This window comes from Oncorhynchus kisutch, linkage group LG23, assembly GCF_002021735.2.
Source record: "Oncorhynchus kisutch isolate 150728-3 linkage group LG23, Okis_V2, whole genome shotgun sequence".
NCBI classification, from domain to species: Eukaryota; Metazoa; Chordata; class Actinopteri; order Salmoniformes; family Salmonidae; genus Oncorhynchus; species Oncorhynchus kisutch.
The window spans coordinates 40,211,155-40,236,476 of NC_034196.2; the positions used below are offsets into that span (position 1 = coordinate 40,211,155).

A 25,322-nucleotide genomic window follows, 5' to 3' on the forward strand; every position below is an offset into this window, starting at 1 on the left:
TACTTACAAAGCATGTAGAGGTCTGTAATTTCTTATCATAGGTACACTTCAACTGTGAGAGACGGAATCTAAAACAAAAATCCAGAAAATCCCATTGTATGATTTTTAAGTAATATTGCATGACATAAGTATTTGATACATCAGAAAAGCAGAACTTAATATTTGGTACAGAAACCTTTGTTTGCAATTACAGAAATCATACGTTTCCTGTAGTTCTTGACCAGGTTTACACATACTGCAGCAGGGATTTTGGCCCACTCCAGTTGCTGCCGCTGAAAAACATCCCCACAACAGGATTCTGCCACCACCATGCTTCACCATAGTGTTGGTGCCAGGTTTCTTCCAGACGTGACGCTTGGCATTCAGGCTGAGTTCAATCTTGGTAACATCAGACCAGAGAATCTTGTTTCCCATTGCCTTTTGGCAAACTCCAAGCGGGCTGTCATGTGCCTTTTACTGAGGAGTGGCTTCCGTCTGGCCACTCTACCATAAAGACCTTGGAGTGCTGCAGAGATGGTTGTCCTTCTGGAAGGTTCTCCCATTTCCACAGAGGAACTCTGACAGAGCTCCAGAGTGACCAGCGGGTTCTTGGTCACCTCCCTGACCAAAGCCCTTCTCCCCTGATTGCTCAATTTGGCCGGGCGGCCAGCTCAAGGAAGTCTTGGTGTTTCCAAACTTCTTCCAACTAAGAATGATGAAGGCCGCTGTGTTCATCGGGACCTTCAATGCTACAGAAATGTTTTGGAACATTCCCCAGATCTGTGTCTCGACACATTCCTGTCTCGGGGCTCTACGGCATGGGGATTGCTTGGTTTTTGCTCTGACATGCACTGTCAACTGTGGGACCTTATATAGACAGGTGTGTACCTTTCCAATTAAATGTCCAATCAATTGAATTTACCACAAGTGGACTACAATCATGTTGTAGAAATATTAAGGATGATAAATGGAAACAGGACGCACCTGAGCTAAAGGGTCTGAATACTTACGTAAATAAAGTATGTTTTTTTATTTAACACATTTGCAAAAATGTCTAAACCTGTGATGTCATTATGGGGTATTGTATGTAGATTGATGAATGGGGGGGGACCACTTTTAGAATAAGGTAAGGAATATGTTGAAAAAGTCAAGGGGTCTGTATTATCAGTGTTCAGAGGTTCATTTCAGTAAATCATTTGGATAGAAAAGTATTAAAGATTAAGTAGTCAAGCTGAATCTTGAATCAAATTTAAACACGTTCACATTTTCCTGACGTCAGTTGGTCTAGTTTTCATGACGTTCAAAATCTGTCTGTGCCCTCAAATGAGCAATTAACCTTAAGTGCCTTGCTCATTTAAGTCTCTCCGGATAAGAGCATCTGCTAAATGACATTTACATTGCATTTGAGTTACTTATTTCTATTGGGAGTGATATGTTTTCAAATTTAAGAAGAAAGAGTAGAGCTTGAATGTGATTGGTTAAGATGCACACAACCGCAGCACAGATGAACAGTGTGCAAGATGACTAATCACAAGACTAATCTGCCCCCCCCCCCCAAAAAAAACAACAGTAGTTTCCACACTTTGTCAATATTTTTATTATTTCAAATTAACAGTAGTAGGGTGTTGCGAAACCCGATGAAACAGACTGGGGTGAAGGCCAGCTCACCACACGTTTTCCGGCAGCCCTAAATGTGCTGTTCCACTGTTATAGAGGCCCTCACTGGTAAAATCCTCAGACCGTTACGCACTAAAAAAATTGGAAATATTCTCCCAGAGAATGCGTGTGTGCGTGTGTGTATATGTGTGTTATTATCAATGTCGTAGAATGATAGCTCTCCTCTGTCCCTGTCCAGCTGAACTCTGATCCTGTCCTTAACTCTGGAGTTGTGTCTCACGGGGAGGTAAATGGTTTCAGTATTTGGGCAACTTACTTCATATACATATTCAAAGTCTTCCTTATAATCTGTATTAAAACTATCAACATGGCTAACACCCCAGACTTCATCTCTAGGATCAGACCTATTGACAGACTCAGTGGCCACACCTGCAAACCAATACTCGTCATCAATCTCAATGTCCCAGCTGTGTGTCCCTGAGGTAAAGCCCTCAGAGCCCATGGCCCATCCCTGGGCTAACCTCTCTGGGTTGTCAGGACGCTGCTGGAACTCACCACCCCATACAAAGCAATCATCATACCCCATCCAGGTCATGGAACAGAGTACCTTTGAGTGTACAGTATTAGGGTCCAGAACCACCGGCGCTGAACAGAGAGAACAGAGACACGCCACGTTAAAACTAAACACAGAACAAAATAAACCATGCGTTCGGCCTACATGTCAAGTGATCATTAAATCTATCTGGAATAAATGACTCACTGTATTGAACAATCTCCTTCATCTTCTCCCAGATTCTGAACATGAGGTTGCCCAGGTGTTGTGCCACATCTATCAGCGCTCCTGACACCCTCACAGGATCAGGCAGTGGGCACTGGGTTCTGGAGAACATTTAGGAGTCATTGCTGCTGTGGGGTTAGGTTCAGAACCACAGAGTAGAGAGAGACAGGAGGCAGATCACTTACCTTTTCATTGTGGCATTGTAGTTCTGCAAAGTAACAAAAAGAGCAGCTTAGCTATCAATGTTATTAATGATCCATCAGTATTCATTGTGGCATCCATCTTTAATATTATTGAATGATTATGGGGACAGACATCTGTACCTGCAGGAATGAGATGTCTTCAGCTTCCAGCTCTTTCTCTATGGCTTTGATTGTGTCTGAAAGTGATGATATCTGTCCACTCATCTCTTCAATCTTCACCTTCATCGTCTGACTCTTCTGCTCCTCTTCCTCCCTCAGGGCAGCTATCTTGGCCTCCTCCTCCTCTCGTAGAAACTGGTGAACCCGCTCAAAGTCCTCCTTAATCGTTTTCTCTGTGTCCTCAGCCTGGCTCTGGAGACAGAGAGCACTTGAACTCTACCTTGGTAACAAGGATGAACAGTCAACTCTGTACAGTTGTTACATCACTCAGTATTCTTACCTTGATATGCTGTGCTGTTTGTGTCACATCACTCAGTATTCTTACCTTGATATGCTGTGCTGTTTTATCACAAGTGAGTTTGACTTTCTTAAAGACTTCCAATTTCTCCTGTAAGGACTTCAGGGTAGGCTCGAGTTCCTCCTGGAATTAAACACTAGGTTGTTGTCCAATACCATACCACACTCTTATTCCAGTTAAGACTGAATTTTAAAAAATGCTGCGGGATAGTCACTTTGTTACAAAAATTTAAACTCCAGATCACATACCTACGCTCACGAAAAGGAAGTTCATAAATGCATATTGTCAGCAAAAAATGTACTTGTAGGCCTATTGTGTTTTTCACTTTCACAGTGAAGTTGAAATTATTGTTAACTTTCTGCATAACGCCCTGACTTAACAAAATCATTGGTTTACTCTACCTTAAGATCCTGTACTGCTTCATCTATGGGAATGCAGTCATGCTTTTTATGTTTCCTTGAATCACGACACACCACACAGATAGGCTGTTCATGCTCCAGACAGAAGAGCTTGAGTTTCTCTCCATGCAGACTGCAGAGCACCGCAGACCCTGCTGAAGCTTTCTGACGCCTCTCCTGTAAGAAGGCCTCACATAGGTTCTTAAGAGCCCGGTTATTGGGAGGCTCAGACCTTGATGATCTTCTCCTGCAAACTGGACACTCCTGCCATTCCTTCTCTTTCCAGAATTCCTGCAGACAGGCTTTACAGAAGCTGTGGCTACAAGACAGGAGAACAGGATCCTTGAAGATGTCACAGCACACAGGACAGGATAGATCCTCCTCTGGGAGAGTCGATTCGCAAGCCATTTTTCTGAATCCGTCAAACTTGTTTCTCTATAATGGTCTGTAATAGCATAAGAAGCAATGTACTTTACCCCTTATTAATAACGCACTAAAGACATTGTGTGCTTTCCTTATCTCCTTCAGTATCTGCTCTGAAATGTTGACATTAATCTAGTAATGAGAAATAGATCCTGTCGTATACGTTGTCCTGTTTGAACAGCAGAGAGCTGAACATTAGCTACATTTTAAATGGCTTCACTGACTTTTACTTCCTGTATCACGTGTATGAGGGGAGAACATTTGCAGTTCTTCTATGATATTATGGCGGTCCACAGAACATACGTTAGAGGTGCATACTGGCACCTACTGTGTGGGGTGAAAACATGCAGGTAAACAGCTCGGAGATTTAACGATGCAACTACAAAGGTTCTTAAGATTAATTTAACCTGAAGATACTTTTGGGAAACCGGGCTCTGGTCACTTTGATTGACTCCACTTTTCCCACTGCGTCCTCCAACATCTCCTTGGCCGCAAATGGATCTCCCCCAAAACACATCCTTATCCATGAAACATACTCCAACACCGGAGCAAGGCATTACAAGATCGGGGCATATCTTCATTAACACCCTTAGCCCGTTTTGCTCCATTCTCCCATGTTATTTTCCACTAATTTCCCTTAACTTTCCTCAACTCATTGGTTCCGCTTCCACCATCACCTTGACAGTTAGTTTTCTTCGAGATATAGGCCAAGCATGGATGCGTTCTGAAACAAGCACACGATTGTGCAACATTTCCAAAATACAACCGACCAGAAATACTATGTTTTTAATGCAATTACTGTTGTAACTGTTGAGAGGAGTTTCCGTTTCTGTGGGTGTCAAATGTATTTCTCACCACTCATTACTGAGTGGATGGTATCGTTTTACAAACAGTGGTTTTGAGATAAAACGGCCATTCGCTGTTATGCTGGGGCTGAGCGTCCATTGAATCAGGGAATCCGTCCCAAAACGCAATGCTTACCTCTCCTCTGCCCCCTCCCGGTTTGGTGATGAATTTCGAGTGGATCGTGGTCAGTGTTGACTTTCCGACTTTCCCACTTCCCCTATTGTCACGAGTCCGACCAAAGGTGGCTCCCCTTCCCGTTCGGGCGGCGCTCGGCGGTCTTCGTCGTCGGCGGTCTACTAGCTGCCACTGATTTCTTTCCTCCCCCTCCTTATATGTTTATTGATAGCACCTGTTTTAAGTTTGTAATTAGTTGGGCTTTATTAGTCAGCCGACCCGCCCGTTTCTTTGTGCGGGATTGAATATTGTAACCCTGGTGTTGGTTAGAGACGAACGTGTTGGTGTATGTTAGTGTATAGTGCTGTTATATTTTCGTTCCCCGTATCTGGGGCATTTTGTTTTAAGCACCCAGTGTTTAGTGGGTAGCCGTGTTGTCACCGTGTGTGCATTAAAAGAGCACTCTACAGAACTCTGTTTCCCTGCGCCTGACTCCACATTCACGACACCCAGTACCTTACACCTATGACATGGGAAACCTCCTTTTCACCCAAACATAATTATAAATGTGCAACTTGCACATTATGTTTGGGTAAAAAGGAGCTTTCCCAAACTTCCCCTTCTCAGTGTGAGAGCAGCAGATCTCTGACACAGACACTCATAATGAGCTCCAAACAGAAAATGCTTGTTTATGAGAAAGGAAATATGTTTAACAAATAGTTTTAAATATAGAGTTTTTGTATTTCTTCTTTCTGAAAGGTCTGACAAGACTAAATCAAGTTTTGGCTGTTTTTACTTGGTTCTTTGACTGTCTAGAGTGTGTTTTTTATTTATTTATTTATTTATTTTTATTTTATTTTACCTTTATTTAACCAGGTAGGCAAGTTGAGAACAAGTTCTCATTTACAATTGCGACCTGGCCAAGATAAAGCAAAGCAGTTCGACAGATAAAACGACACAGAGTTACACATGGAGTAAAAACAAACATACAGTCAATAATGCAGTATAAACAAGTCTATATACAATGTGAGCAAATGAGGTGAGAAGGGAGGTAAAGGCAAAAAAGGCCATGATGGCAAAGTAAATACAATATAGCAAGTAAAATACTGGAAAGGTAGTTTTGCAATGGAAGAATGTGCAAAGTAGAAATAAAAAATAATGGGGTGCAAAGGAGCAAAATAAATAAATAAATTAAAATTAAATACAGTTGGGAAAGAGGTAGTTGTTTGGGTTAAATTATAGGTGGGCTATGTACAGGTGCAGTAATCTGTGAGCTGCTCTGACAGTTGGTGCTTAAAGCTAGTGAGGGAGATAAGTGTTTCCAGTTTCAGAGATTTTTGTAGTTCGTTCCAGTCATTGGCAGCAGAGAACTGGAAGGAGAGGTGGCCAAAGAAAGAATTGGTTTTGGGGGTGACTAGAGAGATATACCTGCTGGAGCGTGTGCTACAGGTGGGAGATGCTATGGTGACCAGCGAGCTGAGATAAGGGGGGACTTTACCTAGCAGGGTCTTGTAGATGACATGGAGCCAGTGGGTTTGGCGACGAGTATGAAGCGAGGGCCAGCCAACGAGAGCGTACAGGTCGCAATGGTGGGTAGTATATGGGGCTTTGGTGATAAAACGGATTGCACTGTGATAGACTGCATCCAATTTGTTGAGTAGGGTATTGGAGGCTATTTTGTAAATGACATCGCCAAAGTCGAGGATTGGTAGGATGGTCAGTTTTACAAGGGTATGTTTGGCAGCATGAGTGAAGGATGCTTTGTTGCGAAATAGGAAGCCAATTCTAGATTTAACTTTGGATTGGAGATGTTTGATATGGGTCTGGAAGGAGAGTTTACAGTCTAACCAGACACCTAAGTATTTGTAGTTGTCCACGTATTCTAAGTCAGAGCCGTCCAGAGTAGTGATGTTGGACAGGCGGGTAGGTGCAGGTAGCGATCGGTTGAAGAGCATGCATTTAGTTTTACTTGTATTTAAGAGCAATTGGAGGCCACGGAAGGAGAGTTGTATGGCATTGAAGCTTGCCTGGAGGGTTGTTAACACAGTGTCCAAAGAAGGGCCGGAAGTATACAGAATGGTGTCGTCTGCGTAGAGGTGGATCAGGGACTCACCAGCAGCTAGAGCGACCTCATTGATGTATACAGAGAAGAGAGTCGGTCCAAGAATTGAACCCTGTGGCACCCCCATAGAGACTGCCAGAGGTCCGGACAGCAGACCCTCCGATTTGACACACTGAACTCTATCAGAGAAGTAGTTGGTGAACCAGGCGAGGCAATCATTTGAGAACCAAGGCTGTCGAGTCTGCCGATGAGGATATGGTGATTGACAGAGTCGAAAGCCTTGGCCAGATCAATGAATACGGCTGCACAGTAATGTTTCTTATCGATGGCGGTTAAGATATCGTTTAGGACCTTGAGCGTGGCTGAGGTGCACCCATGACCAGCTCTGAAACCGGATTGCATAGCAGAGAAGGTATGGTGAGATTCGAAATGGTCGGTAATCTGTTTGTTGACTTGGCTTTCGAAGACCTTAGAAAGGCACGGTAGGATAGATATAGGTCTGTAGCAGTTTGGGTCAAGAGTGTCCCCCCCTTTGAAGAGGGGGATGACCGCAGCTGCTTTCCAATCTTTGGGAATCTCAGACGACACGAAAGAGAGGTTGAACAGGCTAGTAATAGGGGTGGCAACAATTTCGGCAGATAATTTTAGAAAGAAAGGGTCCAGATTGTCTAGCCCGGCTGATTTGTAGGGGTCCAGATTTTGCAGCTCTTTCAGAACATCAGCTGAATGGATTTGGGAGAAGGAGAAATGGGGAAGGCTTGGGCGAGTTGCTGTTGGGGGTGCAGTGCTGTTGTCCGGGGTAGGAGTAGCCAGGTGGAAAGCATGGCCAGCCGTAGAAAAATGCTTATTGAAATTCTCAATTATGGTGGATTTATCAGTGGTGACAGTGTTTCCTATCTTCAGTGCAGTGGGCAGCTGGGAGGAGGTGTTCTTATTCTCCATGGACTTTACAGTGTCCCAGAACTTTTTTGAGTTAGTGTTGCAGGAAGCAAATTTCTGCTTGAAAAAGCTAGCCTTGGCTTTTCTAACTGCCTGTGTATAATGATTTCTAGCTTCCCTGAACAGCTGCATATCACGGGGGCTGTTCGATGCTAATGCAGAACGCCATAGGATGTTTTTGTGTTGGTTAAGGGCAGTCAGGTCTGGGGAGAACCAAGGGCTATATCTGTTCCTGGTTCTAAATTTCTTAAATGGGGCATGTTTATTTAAGATGGTTAGGAAGGCATTTAAAAAAAATATCCAGGCATCCTCTACTGACGGGATGAGATCAATATCCTTCCAGGATACCCCGGCCAGGTCGATTAGAAAGGCCTGCTCGCAGAAGTGTTTCAGGGAGCGTTTTACAGTGATGAGTGGAGGTCGTTTGACCGCTGACCCATTACGGATGCAGGCAATGAGGCAGTGATCGCTGAGATCTTGGTTGAAGACAGCAGAGGTGTATTTAGAGGGGAAGTTGGTTAGGATGATATCTATAAGGGTGCCCGTGTTTAAGGTTTTGGGGAGGTACCTGGTAGGTTCATTGATTATTTGTGTGAGATTGAGGGCATCAAGTTTAGATTGTAGGATGGCTGGGGTGTTAAGCATGTTCCAGTTTAGGTCGCCTAGCAGCACGAACTCTGAAGATAGATGGGGGGCAATCAGTTCACATATGGTGTCCAGAGCACAGCTGGGGGCAGAGGGTGGTCTATAGCAGGCGGCAACGGTGAGAGACTTGTTTTTAGAGAGGTGGATTTTTAAAAGTAGAAGTTCAAATTGTTTGGGTACAGACCTGGATAGTAGGACAGAACTCTGCAGGCTATCTTTGCAGTAGATTGCAACACCGCCCCCTTTGGCAGTTCTATCTTGTCTGAAAATGTTGTAGTTTGGAATTAAAATGTCTGAGTTTTTGGTGGTCTTCCTAAGCCAGGATTCAGACACAGCTAGAACATCCGGGTTGGCAGAGTGTGCTAAAGCAGTGAATAGAACAAACTTAGGGAGGAGGCTTCTAATGTTAACATGCATGAAACCAAGGCTATTACGGTTACAGAAGTCGTCAAAAGAGAGCGCCTGGGGAATAGGAGTGGAGCTAGGCACTGCAGGGCCTGGATTCAGTTTAAACTGTGAGGGTCAATCTGACCCATACAACAATGGACCACATTTTTTTTCAGCAAGGACCTGTGCAAATATCTATATGCATGAAAGCCTCCAGGTCAAAATGACCCACAACATGTTTCTATACAAAATCTACACAGACATTACACAACACATCAGTGTGTCCACATTTTGAAGTTATGTTCATGACCCTAAATGAGGAAAAAATATTTAATTTCAACGAGAAAAAAAAGAGATTAACTAGTATTTTTAGACAACTCAAAAGTGGAAATTGGTCAAATTGACCCGCAACATAATAGGAGGGTTAAGGAAGTCTAAAGTACTCCACGTGTACTACGACGCATGTCAAATAACAATACAGAACTCCAGAAGGTATCCTACAGGCTACCAAGATCCTAGGAATATACATCTAGGGAAATCTAAGATGTTCAACACAGATAGAGAAATATGAAAAGGCCAACCAATGCCTAGTTCCACCTCTTTCGCAGTGTGGCATGCGGCACTAACCATCATTCAATCAGACACCATCGTGGGCACGGACTACACCTCCTTAGATCCATGGATCTCTTATCACTCTAAACAGGGAATGTCTCACAAGGTCCTTTACAAATTCTCTAACTACAAACTGACCCCTACTGCCATATGCTCCCGCCTCAATTATCGTATGTTAGTCTACGCCAGACCCACTCACCTAAATTGGACCTGATCCACTGCAGGACTGCGCGTTTCCTTTTCAGCACCATCCCAGCCTGCTGATTAGCTGATGATGAACATATGTATTGTATTGATGTATTTTATTGACTGTGTTTTGTTATTATGATTTAGTTAGTGTTCCCAATTTTATATTTAAAATGTAAGTTGAACTCCCATTTCAACTTGTTGCTGCCACTTCCACAATGCATCGTCGAAGAACAGTTAAAAGAAAATAAAAAAATATATTTTATTTTTCGTATTCAACGCGCGCACTGGCCAAAAAGGTCACGTGGTTGCAAATTGTCAAACACGGAAGTACAAAATTCGACAAACAAAAAGCTTAGCTAGGAAATGAGAGCATGGAGGGATCTAAATATTAAAATATCGATCAATAAAATCGCTGAACGAAAAGGAAATATAGCTACTTAAAGATTTATGCTAAAGAAAATAATTAAATTATTGTAAATGTATTGCTAGATAGCAATGGATATCGGTATGAAGTTTATCTTCTGCACTGATAGCTAACGTTAATTTTAGCTAGAGAAACATAGCCCGCTATTTTGAAACAGACTTGCTTTTTCAATTTCTAGAGACTAACTAGCAAACCAGTGGGCGTTTATCTTATGATAATTATCATTTCACCTCGTTATTAATCCGCTAACGTTAGCGTGCTGATTTTTTTTAAGGGGCTAGCCAAGAAGAACAAGTTTAGATAGTTGCAATGACTGCTGCAGTGTTTTTTGGGTGTGCGTTCATTGCGTTTGGGCCAGCGTTTTCCCTATTTATTTTCACTATCGCCAAAGACCCATTGCGAGTCATCATTCTAATTGCAGGGTAAGCTATTATGTTATTGTTGCTAACTTGTAGATTTGTTATTTCAAGTTGGTTTGACAAATGATAATAGACCTAGATCAGTGGTTCCTAACTGATCTTTTTTTAAATGTTAAGTTGTAGTGGAACGCACAAAGTACAATTTCGAAATTGGGTAGGGAATATTTTCTCAATGAAAAATGGCCACCTAAATGTATCCCTAATTATTAACCCTATAATTACATCCATAAGTACATACTCTTTTGAAAAATGTATGTTAAATATGCCATGATACGTTTTTGGAAGCTAGTAAGATAGTGAAATGTTCACTGGTGTGCTTCATTGCATCAACAATGACAACTGTTTCTCTCTCTCTTCAGGGCCTTCTTCTGGCTGGTGTCCTTACTGCTGTCCTCTCTGGTGTGGTTCATAGCCACGAAGGCCACCAATGCCCAGGACCTGACCCTGCAGAAAAACCTACTCATATTTGGCAGTATTTTCTCCGTCATACTGCAGGAGGTGTTCCGCTTCGGATACTACAGGCTGCTCAGGTCAGCATACACACATCTCATTCTCTTGCTGTCTTTATCATGCTATCTCACTCTGGCAGGGGTCCTCAACTCTTACCCTAAGAGGTGTGGAGCCTGCTGGTTTTATGTTCTACTTGATCATTAGTTGCACCCACCTGGTGTGCCAGGTCTAAATCAGTCCCTGATTAGAGGGGAACAATGAAGACAAGCACTGGAACTGGTCCAGAGTTGGGTTTTAGGGCTTTATGTCTTGTCTGTCTTGCTATGTCTCTTTCTTGCCATGTCTCTCATTGTCTCTGTCTGTGTGTCTCTGTCTGTGTGTCTTGCTTACTGAAGTCATAGAAGCACATCTAGGATCAGTTTTGCCTTTTAGATTATAGTAAATAAGATTACATAAACAGGATGGCCCTGATCCAAGACCATACTCTGTGTGAATGTGAGTCCTAGTCTGTTAAATCCATTATAAACCACCTCAAATCAACCTGTACATATTACCTCGACTAACCTGTGCCACCGCACATTGACTCTGTAACCGGTACCCCCTGTATACAGCCTCACTACTTCAGTTTATTTTAGTAAATACTTTCTTAACACTTTTTCTTAACTGCATTGTTGGTTAAGGGCTTTTCACCTGTTGTATTTGGTGCATGTGACAAATAAAATGTGATTTCTTTATACAGCACATTTCAAACATGGAATGCAACATAATGTGCTTTCACAGGGGAAAAAAACAATAAATAAATACTGAAATATTTACTACACAATGAACGTAAGAGGACAAAAAAACAAAATAATAATAAAAAATGAAAGACTAAAAAGCACATTTCTTTTAAATATGTCTACAGTTTTGTCCCCCCCAGGTTCTCTGGCAGGCTGTTCCAGAGGCTGGAGGCATAGTAACTAAAGGCTGCCTCTCCATGCCTCTTGGTCCTAGGCTTTGGGGTAGTTAAAAGGCCAGTGCCTGAGGAATCTACTGAGAACATAACTTAAAAGCATGTCTGACATGTATTGGGGTGCACAATCGTGGAATCTTAAAAAATCTTAAACATGTATTCTAAAACTCAGAGGCAGCTAGTGCAGAGACCTTAAAACCGGTGTAATGTGTGCTCGTCGTCTGGTCTTGGTCAGTACCTGTTTTGCAGTTGACCAATGGCTTTCTTGGGTAGACCAGACAGGAGAGCATTGCAGTAGTCAAGCCTGCTTGTAATAAAAGCACGGATGAGTCTCTATCAGCCTGAGAGAGAAACTGCTGCACCGTGGCAATGTCCCTCAGTTAGTTAAAAAGCTATTTTGTTCACATTCCTAATGTGTGATTCAAAATTGAGTTTAGAATCCAAAATAACACCTAGGTTTTTTACCTGGTGTTTTGTCATTATTGCCCATGAATGAAAATATGCTCCCAGATTCTCTCTGTGCTTTGGCTCCAACAATAAGTCCCTCTGTCTTTTCTTGATTCAGCTGCTCACTATATGTCTGCTGCAGAGAGACAAAAGAGCTTGAGCAAATTAGTTTTGATTTCTCATGGAAATAAGTGTTGAACATGTTTGCTAGTTATTTAAAAAGATGGAGAACAAGCTATAGGATGAAAAATACTAACATTGTGGTGCCGGTACAACTGACTAGCGCTAACTAATGCTACCTACAGCAGCGTTAGCTACTTGGAGTCAAATATTGATATATATATATATATCACCCCTCCCCCCACAAATACAAATAAATAAATAATAATATTGCAGTGTGTAACAGTATAGATTATTTCCCCCCTTCACTATGACCTAACAGGCCTGCCCAGGCATCAATGTACAACCAGGGGAGTATTCACTAGGAAGTAAACAGGCTCAATAGGTGAGGGACTTACCTGAATTTGTCCAATAAGAAACACTTATTTTTGTTTTGATATCTTTGCTAATCGGTTTTCCTACACTTTGCAAGACCAGGGATGAGGAAGCTGTCGTGCAGTATACATGTCAACATCTTAGCCGTTTTACAGCGTCCAAAGTTATGGGGTTGTCATAAATCCTGTTAGTGTGACTTCTAAATGGAGAATTCTCAGACTCAAGTGTTTTTTAATAGTCACACGTACAGGGTTGCAGGTGTGATTGCAGGATACAGTGAAAATCTTGTGCTTGAAAATCTGCAATGTTTTATCGGAGCCCAAGGCGGGTCACCATCTGCCGGCGCCATTCTTAGCCATATCTGACTACAAAGTAAATACTCATCAGTACAAGTTGTATCTGTGTTCTGTAGGCTACATTGTTACTTTTTTCAGAACACAAAAACACATATATTTTTGTGATAACGTTTCCACTGTGTTACTGCTATTAACATCTTCTTTCCACTGTATCATCAGGAAGGCAAATGAGGGACTGGCAGCCATCAGTGAAGAAGACGGCCCCCCCCTTTCAGTCCGGGAAATGGCCTATGGTATACCATTATCTTTACGTTTTATTTACTTTAACATATGAATTAGATAATTAAATACTTAATTAACTGATTTAAATATGTGACTGTTTGTGTGTGTGTGTGTATAGTCACATGACAGACAACTATCATCTTACTTTGCTTTAAGAACACCTCCTCTTTAAGTTGACCATTCAGCGTTGTATTACCACTGTGGGCCAATCGGGTATGATTTTGGAAGTGCATGTAGCCTATCATTGTCAGCGGAATGCTAGGTGATATGAGTTCGACTAATCCGCTGGCTGGTGCTCAACACTGAACTAATCTTACCCTCTACCGCTGTGATTGTTGACAGGTGAACCCAGCCAAAGATTCATGACCGTACTAAACTCCCATTAACCTGTCTAGGACTAGGCCACCCCAAAAATCTCATAATTCAAATTCCTCAAGCATACAAGTATTTTACACCATTTTAAAGATACATTTCTCGTTAATCCAGCCACAGTGTCAGATTTAAAAAATAATTTACTAGCGAAAGCACCACAAACGATTGTTAGGTCACCACTAAGCCACAGAAAAACACAGACATTTATTCCAGCCAAAGAGAGGGGTCACAAAAAGCAGAAATAGAGAAAATTAATCACTAACCTTTTGATGATCTTCATCAGATGACACTCATAGGACTTCATGTTACACAATACATGAATGTTTTGTTTGATAAAGTTCATATTTATGTTTAAAAAAATCTGAGTTTACATTGGCGTGTTACGTTCAGTAGTTCTAAAACATGAGGTGATTGTGCAGAGCCACATCAATTTACAGAAATACTCATAATAAACATTGATAAAGATACGACTATTATACATGGAACTTTAGATAAACTTCTCCTTAATGCAACCGCTGTGCCAGATTTTTTTTTAACTTTACGGAGAAAGCGAACCATGCAATAATCTGAGTACAGCCTTTAGACAACAAAGCAGCAAAAAAGATACCCACAATATTGGGTAGTCAACATTACTCAGAAATAGCATTTTAAATATTCACTTACCTTTGATCTTCATCAGAATGTGCTCCCAGGAATCCCAGTTCCACCATAAATGTTTGATTTGTTTTATAATGTCCATCAGTTATGTCCAAATATCTTCTTTTGTTAGGGCGTATGGTAAACAAATCCAAAAGCGCGTTCAGGTCGCGCCAAACGTCGTACAAAAAGTTCCTTTACAGCCCATTGAAACATGGAATCAATCTTTAGGATGTTTTTAACATAACTTCATTAATGTTCCAACCGGACAATTCCTTTGTCTGTACAAATGAAGTAGCACGTAGCTACCTTTCACGTGAGTGCGCCAGACCTAGGCTGTGGCACTCTGCCAGACCACTCACCCAATGAGCTCTTATGAGCCCCCCCTTTAGAGTAGAATCCTCAAAACTGGTTCTAAATACTGTTTACATCTAGTGGAAGCCTTGGGAAGGGAAACAACTAATATCCCACTGTATCTTCAATGGGGGCTGAGTTGAAAAACTACAAACCTCAGATTTCCCACTTCCTGGTTGGATTATTTTCTAAGGTTTTTGCCTGCCATATGAGTTATGTTATACTCACAGACATCATTCAAACAGTTTTAGAAACTTCAGTGTTTTCTATCCAAATGAACTAATTATATGCATATTCTAGCTTTTACGGCTGAGTAGCAGGTAACTTAATTTGGGCACGCTTTTCATCAAAGCTACCCAATACTGCCCCCTACCCCAAAGAAGTTCTAATATGGTTACTTCTAGGGCAAGTCTTTCTAAGGAAATGGCAACGGCCAGTATTTATGATCATGTACCTTGGCATTGAGGCATAAAGTGAGTCAGAGCAAGATTTCAAATGTCTCTTCTCTAATCAGATCTTTGTGTTGTTAGCACAATAAAATGTACCCAACCCTGCATAATTCTCCGTTGATGTGCAAACACTCTTGAGACCTGCTTGTCTAAATAACACACTGCAGAGGTGAAATGTAAGTGGAAGCTCACTGTAGTGAACATTATTGTCGGTTTTCGATATGATTTAAATGATTTTTGTAATCAACATTGAGAATCTATTTATTGATGAGATTTAATGCTGCAAGAAACTCTCTAAAAGCTCTAGATCGACAACTTGATCAAAATGTCACAGAAAATACTCAAATAATGTTAATTATAAACTGCATGTCTAGTCATTGACTGTGATGTTGACTATGTAGGCCTAGCAGTTGACTGTGCTGATGTTGACTATGTAGGTCTAGCAGTTGATTGTTTGTCTATCTCTAAAGTGGCTGGACTGGGCTTTGGCATCATGAGCGGAGCCTTCTCCATGATCAACACTCTCTCTGACTCTCTGGGCCCAGGGACAGTGGGCATGTTTGGAGACTCCCAGTACTACTTCATCACCTCAGGTATGTGTCTGTCTGTCAGGGTTTGCACAAGGTGCTTAAAGTACTTGAATTTGGCACTCTGAAAAAGTACTGGAATAACTTATAAATCAGACATTTTCTCAAGTTGGTACTTTGAAAAGTACTTGATTTAAAATGTGAGGCGAACAGAAAATGATCAAATATGGTAATAAGAAAAAATGTATTGGTCGTACGAATTCATTTCTACCGAGTTTTTTTTCCTCACGTGTTTTGCATTCTGCTTGTCAGGCAAGCATGCTCATTCCACTCACACTGCCACTCAGCCAGGCAGGTACAGAACTGACTGATTAGGTACTGACTGCTAAAATGCCTGGCAAATATAGATTCAACCTTGCCTTTTGTGCATATGGAAAGTTTCTCGGGATGATTTTTCAGCTCTTGAAACACGGGACCAACACTTTACATGGTGTGTTTTTATATTTTTGTTCAGTCTGGTTAACCTACCATTTTTACTGCTACATCACTATGCCCGTGATATTGCGCTTTATCAAGCGGCAGCCTTGGTCCTGCCATTCTGGTGGGCATTCACATCCACTTTTCCTCACACAGCTCACCCGCCCTTCTCCTGTCCGGCGACACCACTAAAGCTGCCAGTCGGAAGCAAGATGTTTTTTCGTAGCTCTTAAGTAGTAAATTCCCGACTGCCTTTAAATTTTTTTTTTTATACAATAGTCATGAAGCTGTAATTGTGTGTTAATGTGAATAAGTGTTTTTACCAGTAGGCAAATCAAATGTTATGTCACATGCGCCGACTACAACAGGTGTAGACAGTGAAATGCTTACTTTACAAGCCCTTAACCAACATTCAAAAAAGTAAGAGAGAAAAATAAGAAAGAGCAGCTGGAAAATAACAATAGCGAGACTATATACTGGGGTGGCAGGGTAGCCTAGTGGTTAGAGCGTTGGACTAGTAACCGGAAGGTTGCAAGTTCAAACCCTCAAGCTGACATGGTACAAATCTGACGTTCTGCCCCTGAACAGGCAGTTAACCCACTGTTCCTAGGCCGTCATTGAAAATAAGAATTTGTTATTAACTGACTTGCCTAGTTAAATAAAGGTTTTTTTAAAATATATATATTTAAAATATACAGGGGGTACTGGTACAGAGTCAATGTGCGAGGGCACCGGTGTCGAGGTAATTCAGGAAACATGTAGGTGCGGGGGTGCAGCAATGCAAATAGTCTGGGTAGCCAAAACTCTGCTCATCATTACACCATCAGTACTGACTTACTACTCATGTATATAGTGAAACACATATTATTAAGTAGAACTTACAAGGTTACCTTTTTTTTCATGAGGTTGTGGCGTTACTGCCATCTGGTGGTGACTAGAAACAATTACATAATAGGAACTATTAGAAATTGATGGTCCTGGAAAAAAAATATTAGTGCTTGAAAAAGTACTTAAGTCCTTTAATTTGACTTGCCACTACTGTCTGTACGATCACTGGTCTGTCTGGCAGCCTTTATATTCCTGTGGAAGTTCCTCATAATCTCTACTTGTTGTATACTGTCTACACCCGAGCCTTGTATTACTTTTTTTATTTTACCTTTTATTTAACTAGGCAAGTCAGTTAAGAACACATTCTTATTTTCAATGACGGCCTAGGAACAGTGGGTTAACTGCCTGTTCAGGGGCAGAACGACAGATTTGTACCTTGTCAGCTCGGGGATATGAACTTGCAACCTTTCGGTTACTAGTCCAATGCTCTAACCACTAGGCTACCCTGTGTGCTTTTCATGAATAGACAAGTATAGAATTACTTTGGCACACTTTACTTCTTTAGCACAGGACTTATGAGAGAAAAAATGTACAAGGAAAAGGACTTGAGTACACACTTTTGAAGTGCGCCACTTCTGTGACTGATGACCTCTTTGACCTTTGCCCCCCTGTAGCCCTGATGACCCTGGCGCTGACGATGCTCCACACCTTCTGGGGGGTGGTGTTCTTTGAGGGCTGTGAGAGGAAGAGATGGTGGGTGATCGCTGTGGTGCTCTGTGTCCACCTGATGGTCTTCAGCCTGGTGAGTGTAGACACACAGGGTTGGTTGTTTAGCGAAAGAAAACGACGCGTGCGCAACGGTTGGCTTAGATTGTTGACAACATGTAAATTATATTTTGTCTCCAAACATAAATGCATTTGCACTTGTTCTCTCAAATACATTGTTACAGTTGTTGGTTAGCTAGCTGGCTAATTTTAGCCATATTAGCATTTCACATGAAATCAGTCAAAACAAGACATGGGTATCAATAGTGAGATACAACTAGCTGAAACGAGTCACCTACGATTCCCCACGTTGCGGTAGCTTGTCGTTATTGCTAGCTGTCTGACCGCTCAGAATCATGACGTTGTCAACCATCCTGTCTGTCACCCATGCCATCATGAGTTGCACTAGCATGAATCAGTCACAGGAGGGGGTTGTTAGCTTGTGTTTAACAACTCTATACCTGACTGTATTGTCCCTTTTTTTGAAGCAATTTGACAAAAAATACAGCTAAAGACTGAATGAGTTAAAGTTTGTCTTATTCATTTCAGAATTTGTTGAATGGATTCCTCATAAATCCTAATTATGTTTGTATTAAATCTTTTATATGATAAGTCGTGCATAAATGAGACTGGCAATACATTTTTCTAGAGATTGACACACCATTTTAGAGGACCATGTTGTAGATGAACAATCTCCTCCAGTCTCACAAAAAGAAAACAGCACTGTATTCAGACCACGGTGTCACAGAAATATAGTCGTTCATTATATACATGCTAATGATTTTGTAGCGTTTCAAATGACACCCTATTCCCTACATAGTGCACTACTTTTTACAAGGGGGCCCTGATGAAAAGTAGTATACTATATAGGTGGGGAACAGCGTGCCATTTGGAATGTAGACACTGTGTTGGGGAGGGGGGGGGGCTTGACCAGAGAACCTGAGCCTGGACATCTTTCTAGAACACTGCACAGGAATGTTCTGTTCTCCCTCTATAAGGGATTGTACTCATTCAGGGGGAAGTTTTAGGATGCGCTTCCCCTCCCCCAATCCCCACCATTAGTGGGGGGAAATCCTGAAGATCAGTGTCCTAGGGGCAACTTCACCCTACACTGATTCTACTGCAGGCACCGAAGGCTCTCGTTTACCAAGGGTTACAGAGCTCATTATATTAATGCTGCTACTACTCTACCAATGTGATGAGTGTGGTCTGGGGCTCCAATCAAAAGTGTTCTCATGTCATGCTTAGGACACTTTTTTTTTTTTTTTGTCAGACAGAGAAAAATGGTTAATGATTAACTTCTGAATAAATTGTGACTTATGATTCTCTGTTTTATCATCCTGAGTGGCATCTGCATTCATTAAAATAAAAAAGCTGTATATTTGTATTGCTTTTATGAATAATTTCCCAGAATATGTTTAAAGTCTCTGTTCGTAGTAGACATGCACTTGGTGTTTAGCTAATAATCTTTCATGTTCAGTAGAGGATAAATGTTTTTTTTAAATCGAGTGAACTCTCAATTACGAATTTGTTTTAATTTTCCATTGCAAAATGTTTTGCTACGCGGTGCCGTAAGTGAACACAGCCCTGATTTTTCTTGAATCTGGTTTTCTATCTCTCTCTCTCGGTGCCAGTCTCTGTTGAACCCGTTCTACGTGGGCAGCATTCTCCCGGTCTATGCCATCATGCTGCTGATGGCCGTCTGGGCCTTCTTCTCCTCCGGTGGCTCCCTGCACAACATCACTCTTCTCTGGACGTGTAAGACCCGCCTCAAGCCTATCTGATACAGCAGCTGTACTAAGCCCTGGGTCATGTTCATTAGGCACCAAACTGAAGACAACTTCCTGAAACAGGGAGGCAACTACCTTTTTTTTTGTTGTCTGTTAAGAAGCCCCTCGTTTTTTGGTTGCAATATGTTTTGTAGCGGTGTTCCCCAATGAACACGTCTCTGTGGTTATCGGTCTAAAGGCCCACTTTGTTTGCTGAATGTCACTCCATTGGAGCATTGGTAGAGGATCTGTCGTTAAACAGATTCGTTCCATCTCCTCTCTGCTGCTGCTCCTCCCTAAGTCATTGTTCTCAGTCAACTTGCCTTTGTAAAATAAGGATTCATTCAAATATAAATGAGCCACTTGGCTGAAATAAACAATGAAACCATTGAGGTTATGTTCATGTGGACTGGCACTCTTGTAATTTAGAATGTACCTCTATTGGTCTGTAAGAGTGGGCCTGATGACACCGCTTTTATATGTGCATAATACACACAGGTCTCCCTTGTAAAAGAGGTCTTCTGACCTCAACATAACGTCATTAAAATGACCTTTCTACTGAATTGAATGTCCACTATCACCATGGTAATATTTGACAGATAGGTGATTGGTGCAGTATATGAACCATATAAGTCTCTCTATAAGACTCTTTATTAAGTAGAGCTATAAAGTGGCACTGACGCACCAAAGTGTGGTGGATCCTCTCAACTGGTCAGGAGCAAATCAAACCCTGTTCAATTTGGTCGTGGTTGGTCACAAGTTGTATAGTCAGGTGGCGTTAAGACCACATGTTAATCAGTCATCAAACATGCCATGCTTGTGACTTACTACCTAAACAGCATAACTGTATCAGGTCAATGTCATCTTAATTAGAAAGTACTTCTTCACCCCTACCATACTGAAGTTATTTTTGTCTGTCTGTTTTGCAGGTAGGAAAAGTAATGCGGAGACGTCGTCATAATTCACATTCCATGTTGATCTCTGAGGTCGAAGGGCAATCGGAGCTTCTGTCGCTGCAGTGCTGTGTACAAACCAAAGCAGCCAATCAAGAGACGACACAGTCTCCACATCAACCATTCTCCACATAATATGGATGGGCTGAATCAGAGCCCGGAAATCAGCACTTCACTGACCAATAGAGCTGACCAAGGGAAATCCTTCATACTGTATATAGCTTGAATGACACTAGTTTACACACACTTAGACATGTGTAAGCTTTTTTTCAATGCAAGGAAACAACCTTTTTTTTCGTTCTTTGTCTCTTCGCAGATTTAGCTTTTGTGTGGACTTTTAATCAATCCACTCCCTTGCGTCAATTATTGATCTTTGGTTTACTGAATTATGATTTTTTTTATTTTTAAGAATGATCATTTGTTAATGTATTGCGAAGGGCAGAGCAGCACAAATCAAATGTTATTTGTTATGTGCCGAATACAACAGTGAAATGCTGACTTACAAGCCTTTAACCAACAATCCAGTTTGAAGAAAAAAACGTTTTTTTTTAAATAGCTAAGTAAAACAATAAGAAATAAAAGTAACAAATAATTGAAGAGCAGCAGTAAAAATAACAATCGCGAGGCTATATACAGGGGGTACCGTTAGAGTCAATGTGCGGGGGCACCGGTTAGTCAAGGTAATCTGTACAGGTAGGTAGAGTTAAAGTGCAACAGACTGTTGGCTCTGGTTAAATGAAGATTCTTCACCAGGGATTCCCAAACTTTTTTTTGTAGCCTCAACCTCATTTCAATGTTTTTGGGGTTTTTTTTATTTAAAAATTGCGACCCACCATTTACATTTTATTTTTTTATATATAATTATGTAATCAATGGACAATGTTAACTTTTTTTTTATTTGGTCAATGACAGTCTTACAGATCAGCCTGACAGTATTTTTGACTGTATTTTAATCTGAAAAACATATGGTTTGAATTGACTGAAATGTATTAGGAAATGCAGAAGATCATCAGGCAATAATGTATGATCTTCTGTGTAGAAAAGAACCTTGGAAGAAAACGGATTTTAACCCAGGTTCTATGAACCAATCACCAATTAGCGATCGTGACCCCCATTTTCAAATCCCCTTGTTTGGGAAACCCTATTATACACACATACAAAGGTATGCAAACATCACTATATTATGCATTATCTGCCCTGGCATACACTGCCATGTGTAGTACACATGTACACATCACAGGAGGTTGGTGGCACCTTAATTGGGGAGGACAGGCTAGTGGTAATGGCTAACGCTGAATCAGTGGAATGTTTTCAAATACATCAAACTAAATGTTTGATACCGTTCCATTTAGCTCCATTCCAGACATTATGAGCCATCCTCCCCTTAGCAGCCCCCACTGGTACACATTATGTAAGGTATTTTAATGTTTTTATTATGCAAATAAAATGATAATGTTCTTGACCATGATCCACCAAATACAGGTGAAAAAGACGACGGAATCATATTCACTAGACACTAAACGATGCGGGACTACCTGAACCAATAAGAAACTTGTTTTTGTTGCGAAATGTTTTTCTACGGTGTGCACTAATGAATATGACCGTATTATGGTCAGTCACTAAACGGTGGCCTTTTTTACTCTACAACTGAGTGGTTATAGAGTAAAAATAATTATTACTACCATCGGCAGCAATACCATAGAGTTTTGTATCTTCTTTTTTTTTTTTTTCTCTGGGTCATCACAAAGTGTCTCAGAGTAGGACTTCTGCTGATCTAGGATCATTTTTGTCTTTTTGATCATAATGAATAGGATTATATGGACAGGGAAGACCTGATCTCAGATCAGCACCATATAGGCCCTTAGGTGGCTTTTAAAGGCAATTTCTGTTTGAGCCAATGTGCAGTGTTTACCATGAATGCGATCTCTGCGAACAGCGGAGTTGCCTTTAAAAGCTGAGTTGTCTAAAACCTGCGATTTGATTGACCCTTGTAAATTGACCTTTTTTTTGTATTTTACCACAAAAGCTGCTTGGCCAAGTGTCTTGGACAATACTTGTTAAGATGACAGCTTGTTGCATACAGCGTTTTATAAACTGGGTGGTTCGAGGCATGAATGCTGATTGGCTGACAGCCACGGGTATGACAAAACATTTATTTTTACTCCTCTAATTACTTTGATTACCAGTTTATAATAGCAATAAAGCACCTCGGGGGTTTGTGGTATATGGGCTCTGCTTTGCGTCGTGCCTAAGAACACTCCTTAGCTGTGGTATATTGGCCATATACCACACCCCCCTTGTGCCTTTTTGCTTAAAAATACCCTTTCAGGGCCTCCCGGGTGGCGCAGTGGTACAGCGCCAGTTGTGCCACCAGAGACTCTGGGTTCGCGCCCAGGCTCTGTCGTAACCGGCCGCGGCCGGGAGGTCCGTGGGGTGACGCACAATTGGCCTAGCGTTGCCCGGGTTAGGGAGGGTTTGGCCGGTAGGGAAATCCTTGTCTCGTCGCGCACCAGCGACTCCTGTGGCGGGCCGGGCGCAGTGCGCGCTAACCAAGGTTGCCAGGTGCATGGTGTGTCCTCCGACACATTGGTGCGGCTGGCTTCCGGGTTGGATGGCGCCGTGTTAAGAAGCAGTGCGGCTTGGTTGGGTTGTGTATCGGAGGACGCATGACTTTCAACCTTCGTCTCTCCCGAGCCCGTACGGGAGTTGTAGCGATGAGACAAGATAGTAGCTACTAAACAATTGGATACCACGAAAATGGGGAGAAAAAGGGGTAAAAAAATAAAAAAAAGCCTTTCCACACGATCGTGCTGGCCAGCTCTGGTATTTTCTTTTCACACTAACTGTCCTTTCAAGCACTGTTCCAGCCACTATGATTGGTTTAGTGTGAAAGGGAATTAGTCTCGATGTTGCCATTTTGAATGGCTCGAGTTAGTTTGGATCCCCAATTGGCCAGTTACTCCATTTTAAACCCATAATTTCACCAGCTTTCCTAATGAAAGAGTTGAGATGGGCTCAGCTCACCCCAATACATTAAAGTCTCCGCAGTTTATTACCTGTTGATGGACGACAGGGTTTTCTAATATATCATTTCAATAACTATTGATGGACGACAGGGTTTTCTAATATATCATTTCAAGAACTATTGATGGACGGCAGGGTTTTCTGACATACAGCCACGTCAATGCAGGTCCTCCATTGATTTCATTATTGTAGTTTTCTTCTTTTTTTTTAAATGTTTTTTTTGGTGGCTTGCTTTCTGCATATGTACCCGTGTTGTAAGTGTGATTGACTGGTGCTGTCTTAATACTGGGGGGGGGGGGGCGTAGTTTGGTTGGTGAACCATTGTTCAGCCAGAAACCAGCTCAAACAAGCCTGCAATACAGTTTGTACCCCAAACATCACCCTGTTCCCATGTAGTGCACTACTTATGACTAGATCCTTATGGGCCCTGGTCATAAGTAGTGCACTTCAAAGGGAATAGGATGACGTTTGAGACGTAGTGTAAATCAAGAACCGTGTTCCTGACTACGCTGAGAGATGGCAGCGCTACCTCGTTGTGAAGTCACACTGAAGTGACCACACACACACCAGCACTCACATTGTGGACAAATCCCACTGACGCACCTACTGGTGTAGTGAAGGGCGATCCAGCACTCCTAAGATTGTGCACATCTACAATGGTTTTTAAAATCCCTGACACGTGGCAAACGCCGCCACAATCTTTCCAATGATGTTTCCAAGTATGTTTTATTTGTGTTGTATATGGTGGTCTTACTCACGTCTGTGTTGGAGTGTTAGTGGACCATGGGTCCCCAACAATTGGTAAGTCACACGAGCGAATTGTCAGGAAATGGATTGCACCGAATGTCCCTTATTTCATGTTGTTGGAATTCCAGCACATTCGCTGTCATTGTTTTGTGCTGATAACATGTTGGGAAGGCAGAAACTGGGAATCTACCTCCGAAGAATGAGGGAGAATGTTTGCTCGATACCAAATGTCTTGTCTTATTGTATTGTCTGAGTTGACTCAATTTCCAAAATTCTGTATTTAATTCTGATTATACTACTTCCTATTTGATTACCTAAGCCACCTATCCATCTTTGCATGTGAATTTCTCATCATTGATGCTTATATGGATTTTGATCAATTAACTATTATGATCCTATAATGGTATAAAGAATGTATCAATAAATCTGCCAAATGGGAATCAATTCTGACAGATCATACTTTTCTTTTTTTAATTACGATGTATTATCTAAGCTTCTTGTGCATATCATTGACAGGACTCCATTCTACATAATAGTACATTCATACTGTAGCTTAAGTATGGCCTGGTTTTCCAGACTTTTAACGTTTTTATTTAACCAGGCAAGTCAGTTAAGAACAAATTCTTAATGACTGCCTACCCCTCCCTTAACCTGGACACGCAGACCAAGGTTCAACCTACTCCTGGTAGTTAGTCTTGTCCCATCGTTGCAACTCCTGTACGGACTCGGGAGAGGCGAAGGTCGAGAGCTGTGCGTCCTTTGAAACAACCCAGCCAAGCCGCACTGCTTCCTTAACCCAGAAGCCAGCCGCGCCAATGTGTCAGAGGAAACACTGTATACCTGGTGACCGTGTCAGTGTCCATTGCACCTGGCCCACCACAGGAGTCACTAGTTCACGATGGGACAAGAACATCCCTGCTGGCCAAGCCCTCACCTAAGCCGGACGACGCTGGGCCAATTGAGCATCGTCCCATGGGTCTCCCGGTTGTGACAGAGCCTGGACTCGA

General features: G+C 41.8%; 2 protein-coding genes across 6 annotated transcripts; one reads left to right on the plus strand and one right to left on the minus strand.

The window, feature by feature from the left end:
* Positions 1–1,558: 1,558 nt before the first annotated feature.
* On the minus strand, positions 1,559–9,743 carry LOC109868846 (tripartite motif-containing protein 35). Of its 5 annotated transcripts, none has more exons than XM_020458572.2 (7): positions 9,660–9,743; positions 3,436–3,877; positions 3,062–3,157; positions 2,698–2,952; positions 2,560–2,582; positions 2,357–2,475; positions 1,559–2,241 (listed from the first exon to the last, which is right to left on the minus strand). In XM_020458572.2, the coding sequence occupies exons 2-7, from the start codon at positions 3,838–3,840 to the stop codon at positions 1,667–1,669; spliced, it is 1,473 nt and encodes a 490-aa protein (XP_020314161.1). In that variant the 5' UTR covers positions 3,841–3,877; positions 9,660–9,743; the 3' UTR covers positions 1,559–1,666. The 5 variants fall into 5 exon arrangements, with proteins under 5 accessions (XP_020314161.1, XP_031658573.1, XP_031658576.1 ...); XM_031802713.1 differs by having other exon boundaries at positions 2,698–2,928; positions 3,017–3,157; XM_031802716.1 differs by having other exon boundaries at positions 2,698–2,928; positions 9,660–9,742.
* Positions 9,744–9,962: 219 nt separating this feature from the next.
* On the plus strand, positions 9,963–24,765 carry zgc:114200 (Aph-1 domain-containing protein). The gene is made up of 7 exons (XM_020457183.2): positions 9,963–10,495; positions 10,852–11,022; positions 13,352–13,425; positions 15,696–15,818; positions 17,732–17,859; positions 19,457–19,580; positions 20,521–24,765. Exons 1-7 carry the CDS (start codon positions 10,383–10,385, stop codon positions 20,550–20,552), a joined length of 765 nt encoding a protein of 254 aa, XP_020312772.1. The 5' UTR covers positions 9,963–10,382; the 3' UTR covers positions 20,553–24,765.
* Positions 24,766–25,322: the final 557 nt, after the last annotated feature.

Excerpts from the sequence above, each read along its gene's own strand:
- LOC109868846 (XM_031802713.1), bottom strand. The coding sequence starts at position 3,840 with ATGGCTTGCGAATCGACTCTCCCAGAGGAGGATCTATCCTGTCCTGTG. Across the intron at positions 2,929-3,016 it reads AAACAGCACAGCATATCAAG|AGCCAGGCTGAGGACACAGA; the intron begins GTAAGAATACTG and ends CTCTGTCTCCAG. Across the intron at positions 2,476-2,559 it reads TACAATGCCACAATGAAAAG|AACCCAGTGCCCACTGCCTG; the intron begins GTAAGTGATCTG and ends AATGTTCTCCAG.
- zgc:114200 (XM_020457183.2), top strand. The coding sequence starts at position 10,383 with ATGACTGCTGCAGTGTTTTTTGGGTGTGCGTTCATTGCGTTTGGGCCA. Across the intron at positions 13,426-15,695 it reads AGTCCGGGAAATGGCCTATG|TGGCTGGACTGGGCTTTGGC; the intron begins GTATACCATTAT and ends CTATCTCTAAAG. Across the intron at positions 19,581-20,520 it reads CATCACTCTTCTCTGGACGT|GTAGGAAAAGTAATGCGGAG; the intron begins GTAAGACCCGCC and ends TCTGTTTTGCAG.